At 45.7% G+C, this 8,611-nt stretch overlaps 1 protein-coding gene across 3 annotated transcripts; it reads left to right on the forward strand.

Moving 5' to 3' along the window:
- Positions 1-2,372: 2,372 nt before the first annotated feature.
- LOC101759878 lies at positions 2,373-8,611 on the forward strand. 3 transcript variants are annotated; one of them, XR_002677465.1, is made up of 7 exons: positions 2,911-3,225; positions 3,854-3,975; positions 5,360-5,542; positions 7,298-7,831; positions 7,934-8,021; positions 8,132-8,281; positions 8,552-8,611. XR_002677465.1 is itself a non-coding variant. In XM_004966136.3 (2 exons), the coding sequence occupies exon 2, from the start codon at positions 4,353-4,355 to the stop codon at positions 4,866-4,868; it is 516 nt and encodes a 171-aa protein (XP_004966193.1). In that variant the 5' UTR covers positions 2,373-3,225; positions 3,854-4,352; the 3' UTR covers positions 4,869-5,171. The 3 variants fall into 3 exon arrangements, 1 of the variants encoding a protein (XP_004966193.1); XR_001163778.3 differs by lacking the exon at positions 3,854-3,975 and having other exon boundaries at positions 2,916-3,225; XM_004966136.3 differs by lacking the exons at positions 5,360-5,542; positions 7,298-7,831; positions 7,934-8,021; positions 8,132-8,281; positions 8,552-8,611 and having other exon boundaries at positions 2,373-3,225; positions 3,854-5,171.

Genomic DNA, 8,611 nt, shown 5'->3' on the forward strand with positions numbered 1-8,611 from the left:
TCAAATGAGTTTTCATGTATGTTTATATGGCCCTAAGTAAAGGTCTTGCAATGCAGATTGGCTTCAAGGAGACAGGATGCATGCACTGGCAGCATGAGCTAGTTAACAAACTTGACTCTTGATAATAACAAACATATGCATGATCGTTAAAATCGTGCGCATTAGTGGTGAGTAACTGTGCCGTTGTGTTTATTATGTAGTTGAATCAATGAAACGTAAACGAATTATTAGATAATAATGTCAACTAATTAACAAGATCAAGTTGCACTTATGAAATGACAACATACGATCATGGAAAACGTAAAATTATTTTGCAGTAAGACTTAGCTTACAACATCTCTATATAGCCTGAAATTTCCTACAAAATGGCTTATGTACTAATCTCTATATTAGCCTTTTCTAGCACTAACAAATAGGTCTATAGGATCGCTTTTTCTATAGAAACCCTAGTTCCTTTCAAAGAATGAGGTCAAATGCATTTTAGGAGACATCAAAATGCATCTAAGCTGGTCATATGACCTAATTTTCTAATTTAAACACAACTTTGACGACTACACCATCCATTCCAAAATGTAAGAGATTTTAATTTTGTCCCAAGTCAAAATTCTCAAACTTGAACTAAGTTTACCGAAAAATATATTAACCTCTACTATACAAAATAAATGTACTATCGAGACATATTTAATAGTTCACTTAGTGAAACTAATGTGATGTTGTATATGTTTGGTGCATTTTTCTAAACTTGGTCGAAGTTAGAGATAAAGTTTGACTTTGGACAGAACTGAAGCCTCTTTCATTTTGGAACTGGGAGAGTACTGTTGACATAATATATTTATGGAATCTTGAACATTACAATGCTATAGTTTATCTATGTGTATCCAGGTGTTTCATGCAAACTTTGATCCAACTATTGCCTTCTGCCTTTAGAACTACTAGCTAGCTCAAACAATTCCCAATATCATGTATTCCCGAGATGATTTGTCTATGCAAATATAAACTTTCTCTGAAGACAACCAATATGTTTTTTGTAGCATCTTATTACAAGGACAAACTGAAGTAAACATTATACAGTTCAAGAAGTCGTCCAGAAGAAGAAACATGTGCTTTTATGTGGTGCTCCTGACTTCTGACTATTCTAATCACTGTCCCGTGACGGTCTCTTCACATGCATGTTAATGTAGGGATATGACCATTTTCTCTGCAGACTGCAGGATTTGTGAAGTCTGAACATTCAGATGCAGCGTCTTCCCCCTGCATCTCTGATCGGATGTTTGGCAGCAGCGGATTGTTACCGCCACCATTGCTGCTGATGTTGCCATGGAAGTTGGAACGAGAACCTGCTGCGAAGAAAAGTGAGAACTGAGAGTTCCTCATCTCAAGGATGCAGCATCCAGCAAACCGCAGGCATGGACATCCACTGCGGCAGTCTGCATCGTCGAGGCCTTCCGAGTCCAAGCAGCGGAGCTGACCCCAGGACGTTGGGCCTGTAGATTGACGTTGATTGGGCAGCAGGCGGCGGGGCTGTCGATCGGTGTCGTCTCGGGTCACGATGGACACGACGGACGACGACGTGCGGCGGGAAGATGTCGGCCGCCGCCGCGGAGCGAAATGCGGCGAGGGGAGGCGGAGCCGGCGGCTGCGCATCCGACATTAGGGGAGGGTGCTTCGGCGTCGCTGACCGCCAGCGATGCGGAGCGCGACGGCGCAGCGAGCACCGGGAGAGTCAACCCTGGACGTATCTCATTTACCGTCCCGGCCTTGAGTATTATGAACCGTTGGATCGGCAGGCTGCGGCCACGATTCGATCTGACGCGGCAGCGTCGCTTGACCAAGCGACGGCCCAATTCCTTTTTTTTGAGGGGGGACGGCCCAATTACTTGAGCGAGCCCATCCGTCGTCTTCTGCTGAGGCCCGTGTTGGGAGAGTATTGCAACGGCTTGTCCTTTCTATTGACAGATTTATGTCAGATAGCGACGAGTCCTCGCCTATAAATTAGTCCAGGGTCCAGCAAGTCAGGCTAGTGGACTTTGAGACGATGGACCGGGGCTCCTGTGCTGGTTAAGAATTCACCAGCTTCGTATTTCCGTTTTAAAGCCACCGAGATCTAACCAGCAACGGTCCATTCAAATAAAAAATGTTGACCAATATTTTTTCAAAAAAAGTTAAACTTAGGCATTTTTCAAAAAATGTTGAGCAACATTTTTTTCAAAAATAACCTCAATATTTTTTAAAAATCTTTAAAAGAAGTTGAACCAACATTTTTTTTAAGAAAAGTTCATCCAACATTTTTTTTAAAAATTGTTTCAACAATTTTTTTGAAAAATTTGTTTCAACATTTTTTAAAAGAATTTTCAACATTGTTTTCGGACCTTCTTCTACAGCTCCGGTGGCCGACAAGCCCTCGTGCGGGGCCGCGGTGGCCGACAAGCCCACGCACGGGGGCCGGTGAGGGTTGTGCGCCAACTGGCCGCGACGACACCAGCGCCGGGCGACGGCATGACAAGGCGGGCTGTGACAGCAGCACGGCGGCACAGGAGGCAGCAACAGGCGTACGGTGGGAGGCGGTAACAGGGGCTAGGGTTTTATGCAGATGTGATGAACCCCATTTCTTGCACAGATATGAAGTATTGGAAGCTACCAACCCTATACACCTTTCGGAAGATGGATAGAATTTCCGGATGGGCTGCCTGCTTTCCAGCCCGCCCGATTATACCCGCCCGTCGCAACTTCAAAGGCCTGGCCCAACCCGTCGCTGGAACCGGCTCAATTTGCCGACCAGAAAAGATCACGCCATCACCAGCTGCAAACCTTCTATTGGCCGGGCGTCACTATTTTGGCGTTCGTCGTACATCGTATTCACATGACATTTCGTCCTGGCTAGTGGAAGTACTCAATCAAACAAATGCATGGTGGACCACTTGTGGCGTGGCCACCGAACACGCCCAATTTTCCTATCAGCCACACCTGGCCAGAGGATGACTAAACTAGTCCATTATTGATTGTCCCATTCTTCTTCCCTCCTCAGCGCGCATGGTTATGACTAGCTGTTCAAGTATTCCTACTCCAAGCCCGCCATGCTCCCTCGCGAGCTAGCTCCGCGGGTCAACTCATCGCCGGCCGGGCAGGTCGCCGCCGGCGCCCTACCATGCATGGTCGCCGTGCCGCCGCCGTACGTTACCGGCCGGCCCGCTCATACCGTGGCCCCGGCCCGCTCGGCTCATCCATGTACGTAGCTCTGTCCTAATTTGATTCGCTTACTTATGGTTTGAAACTTGTTACGCGTTTCAGCGTCTTTCGTTTTTAATCCTTTGAGACGATTTCTTTTTTTTTTTGAAAAAGTTATCCTGCTTTGAAATGAAGCGTTTTGCCGCGTGTTTTAATCTTCGCCTTTCATCTTGCCATGCTCATCTTACCATAATTGAACTAAATAGGGTTGGTTGATATCCTTAGCTACGGGCACCAATTCTCATATACATGTACTTGTTCTTCGTTGCATGCATGTGTGGTTCTTATTCGTTTCCTCCCCTTTAATTTCAACCGTTTGATTTGGGAGTAGTTTTGGCGTTTCAATTCGCTACACTACATCCAAAGATAGTTATGCACTCTAATACTCTCTCCATGTACTCCCTCCATGCCAAATTGTAGATCATTTTAGCTTTTCTAGATTTATAGATATTATTATGCGCTAGATAGAAAAATTAAAACAATCTACAATTTGAAACGGAGAAATTATATTTCTATTGCTGGCGGGTTGGACTGTTGCGTACTAGACTTGTAGTAGGACATGAAAAAAGAAAAAGAAATTTCATCACGTCGTGAGAACTGACTGGTGGCTTTCAATCTCCCAAAATAGGATGCTAATTGCTAAAATAGAGCGTCCAGGCACATGCTAGCAGCCTAGCACAAGCTCCAGATCTGAATCAATGTCAACGCTTCAAGTTCAAGGCCTCAAGGTGCGGCCCCCACCACGGTGAGGTTGGTCTTCCATTGCCAAAAAGGAAAAAAAAATCAGTAAAACAACTGGAGCCGGGCATATCTGAAAGGCCCATTAATATTTAGAGCACCGCCCAACACAAACAAGCCCGTATGATATTTGAGGCCCATAAAAGGTCCCTTCATGCAGCTCCTTGTTGGGCCAAAGCCCAGCCCTGCTGCACATGAGAGATGCCTTGCGGGCCAAGGGAAGAAGGGTGGCCCGCATGGCCCCGCACACACCGTCCGAGAGCTTCTCTCTTCAAGACAGGCAGTGAGATAACGCAAGCCAGTGTGTGCCCCCGAAGCCGAAACCCTAAACCGCATCAAATCCAGCACAACCACGACCAACAAGCTAGCTCGATCGATCGATCCATTCCATGGAGTCCTCGCCCGCGAAGCAAGAGATCCGCGACGAATCCGCCGCTGCTGCGGCCGCCGGGGGCGGAGGGGGAGTCGTCCTCGGCGCCCAGCGGCAGCTAATCGACCTCGGGCTCGTCGTGCGCCGCCGCCTCCAGTCCGCGGCCTTATTCCTGTTCTGGGGATTCATGGGGGCCCTCGGCGCCCTGCGCCAGCTGATCGAGCTCGAGGTTCTCAACCTCCTCCAGGCCGCGGTCTTGTTCCTCTTTCGGGCATGCTCGGGAGGCGTCGGCGCCCTGCGGCAGCTGATCGAGCCCGAGGACCGTCGCGTCCAGGCCGCGGCCTTCTTCCTCGCCTTCGGAGGCTGCACGGTGCTCAACGGCACGGCGCTGAACCGATCCGTCAATCCAGAGCACTTATTCGCGGGGTTCTTTATGTTCAACATCGGCGCGGCAATGGCGATTCTCACGCTCGCCAGCGGTGGCGCCGGGAGGGCAGCGGATCGAATGGAGAGGTTTCTCAGGGGCTTCTTCTAGTTCGTATCGATCGCTGCCTGTAGTCCTGTACATGTGTTCTCCTATGTTCGTTTCTACTTTCTGGTGCTTGTTGGGTCTTCGGAGGGAGTGGTGTATGTGGATGTGCAGTGTGACATAATGTGTGTATATCAGTGTATGTCTTTTACCAAACAAATGAGGAATTGATAATGGTGTGATAATTAATGCTATTTTTTCAATCTGTCAGTGATATATTATCGAATTTATTTTCCCTTTGAGCTTTAATTTATGCTGATCCTCCCTCCATTTTGATCAGTGATATAATATGTGCTTTTGATGATTCAATGATATATGTATGATGTAGCAGCAGCTGGGTCTTGCCTTGGGCTGATTCACTATGTTTTTATAATCATACAGATGTACTCTGTGAAAAAGAAAGCCCATTTGATCATTTTTTTTCTTCTAATGGAAAAAAGACAGTCATTTTCGTGAATGTATGGCCCTAAGCTAATAAAACAAGCAATTCTTTGCAGATGGTGGCATCGTAGACAGGGAGCAGGCTGGCTTTAAGGAGACGAGTACAGCACGAATGCAGCCTGATCATAGCCTCACAAACTGGCCTGTGCATTATCAAAATGCATATAGGATATGCCATATGGACTTTAGCAACCAGTAACCAGATCTCCAAGAGAGCCACCAGTAATGTATTGATGTAGGTGAGTACAAATGCCATCTTTTTTATGCCTTTTTTTTGGGAGGCAAGTAACAGTGCCATTGCTATGTCGGTAATGTTATTTTTAGCAACGAATTTGATCGTATCTAAACTATGGCTACTGTTTACTCCAATACTCCGTATACGGTAGTAGTAGTAGCAGCACCTAGTTAATTGTCAGGTTACACTACTATCACAACCCAGTAATGCAGCTACTACTTGTACGTCAGGCAGTACTATTAACAAGTTAATATCAGTAATTTGGAGCTTAAACCTGATACTTTGTAATAAGATAGAGTATTCCTAAATCATGAATAACAAAACACATTATATCGTGAAATGAGAATCGTATTATATTGAGTTGATCATGCGAAATGTTCAGTTTTTCCCCTTAAATACACCAGATTTACCACCGTAAAGACGTAGGAGTAAATTTCAGGATTTGCCACTACTTTTGTCTCATTGACATCATTCCCTGATCCATAAGCTAGTAATCAATGCACAAAGTAGCAAATCAGATCCCTGAAGCATGAATCTTTGAGTTTATGTGCATCAACATGTTTCAAAATGAAGATAAATATATTAGATCACACAATGATATCCTGGGGTAGAGGTAATTCCAATTTTTCGGAGGTGGCTCTTAACACATGTGGGAATAATTCGAATTTGAGGGCCCCAAAAGAAGTTCACAAGCCTCATGCTTGTGAACAATTATTAGTTTTTTATTGGTAATTTTTTTTATCTTCTTGAAAGAGGAAAGTGACGGATATTAAAAAAAAGGAATCCCATGCTTTTCCTTTGGCCATCGCTAGTATAAAAACATCCGATGGTTGAGATTAATTATATACTACTAAAGACTTCACTAGTGGTATGGGTAGTATGGATGAGTAGTATACGTGGTACAAGGGTATTATGGGAAAAAGAATATAAATAGCATATGCATAATATATTTTTCTTATTCTTTGAGATGGTAATACATTTCTCATTTGATAAGATTGCAATGACCCATCAATATTTAGTGATAATTACTATATTAGCCTTTCTCTATACTATATATTACCGAGTGGTAGTATTGTGTACCGTAAAAAAGTTCAAGCTATGTACCCAGAAAAGCCAAAACGAATAGTAATTTGGGACAGAGGGAATAATTTGTTAAAATTGTTGAGAAAGATAATATTGAAAATTATCCGTTACTCAAGGAATGCTATGAACTACTAAAATAAGGCTACTCATAAGATACCTGCGGGGAAGAAGATTGTAACTCTTGTCGTGTTAACCTTCAGTCTGTTCATATGAAACTTTGAAAAAGGCAGCTCTTATGAGCCGTCCAACCACCCCGTCAACGGTCATTGACGACCCACCCAATAGTCTGGCCTGGTACAGGCTACCTTGCTCAGTGTATATATTGTACTACTTACATTCCACGTGGACAACTTATTTCAATTTTCCTCATTCTGTATTTGCTTTAGTTGTTCTTGCACGTTCGCTAACATACTATCTCATTTCTTATCTGAATTGACAAGCCGATAATATAATGTAGTAATAAGGGACGACAAATGGAGGACGAAAGCGACAGACTGACGATGAAAACGACGTGCTAATAAAACCTGTCACTGTATTATTACTAAAGAAAGAGTAATTCAGTCGCTAACCACTGGACACAATTGGCAAAACACAATCAAAGTCAGTTCCAGTCGCCGTCTCTGCTGCTAGCTACCCATTGATGAAACTATTGCGTTTTGTTTTGGTTTTGTTTCAGAGGATGGAGCCATGGAGGGGGCGACACGCGTGGTGCAGGCGTGCAGCTCAAAGATGGGTTTGCTAACACGCACAACCATGCCAAAAAAAAGACGTACGTGCAGGTCCATGCAGTACGTGCAGACCAAAGTCCAAAACGACTCACTGCATGCAAATACTACGGCCCTAGCTACAGTGCTACACACCAGCGCGTCCGCACCGCGTCCATCGCGCGTCCCAACGCGTCCGCTCGTGCCCCTGCAGCCTTTCTTTTATTTCCACGAATAAGCGCTAGGGCAGTGCCGGAATTTCATTAGGGGATTAGTAAGGAAATTTACAGAGATGCCCTTGGTCCTACTCCTACCCTCCCTCGGCTTGTCTCTCTGGAGGGGCAGCTGCATGCAGTAGCCATCATCGTCTTCATCCCCTAGCAGCTAGCTGCCTAGCCGCTGTAGATCCGCTCCACTCGCAGTTTGCTGGTCGCCCAAATTTGTCGATCGATAGATCTCTCGTCTATGCGTCGCGTTAGCTTCTGGGATTCGATCGATCTGGTGCGGTGAGTTCTTGCTATCCTCTCTTCCCAATTTCACTTCTTCTCCCCAGAGTCTAGTCTATCCCGGCCCTAACGAATTTAATTCTGCTCCCTAACCAATCGCAGAGCGGAAGAAGCTAGCTAGGGGTTTCGCTACGAACGCGCGCGATCGAGACGTACCACGGCTAGCTCCGAGCTGGATCATCGAGAAATGGTGAGCCAGACTGCAATCGAGCACCTTAATTCATCCTACCAACGGCTTCCCGATTACACGAACCTTATGCCTTTTCGTTTTCTCTTCCTTTCTTCTGTGTTTATGGGGAGGTGGTGGAGCAGGCGACGGACATGGCGGTGGACTTGGAGAAGGGGACCGAGGAGACCATGGGTGCTCTGGATGCTCAACTTCCGGTTCCGGCCATGGCCGGAGGTGGAGAAAAGGAGCTTCTGAGTGGGGATCTGAGACGCCTACTGCCGGTACTCTCTCTCTCTCTCTCTCTCTCTCTCTCTCTCTCTCTCTCTCTCTCTCTCTCTCTCTCTCTCTCTCTCTCTCTCTCTCTCTCTCTCTCTCTCTCTCTCTCTCTCTCTCTCTCCCTCCGATCCCATCTCTCACCCCCCCCCCCTCCCCTCCTCACCCTTTCTTACCTAATCAATTCCGGAGATTGTTCGTGTTTCTGCTAATTAGGCTCAATCCTTATGTATTTTCTTTTCCATTCGCTTTTTGCTTTTTCTTCTTCGTTTGTTTAGGCGAAGCACATGCCGGACTTGGAGAAGGGCATGGATACTCACGCAGGTCAAGTCAAGCGA

This window comes from Setaria italica, chromosome IV, assembly GCF_000263155.2.
Source record: "Setaria italica strain Yugu1 chromosome IV, Setaria_italica_v2.0, whole genome shotgun sequence".
In the NCBI taxonomy this organism is placed as follows: Eukaryota; Viridiplantae; Streptophyta; class Magnoliopsida; order Poales; family Poaceae; genus Setaria; species Setaria italica.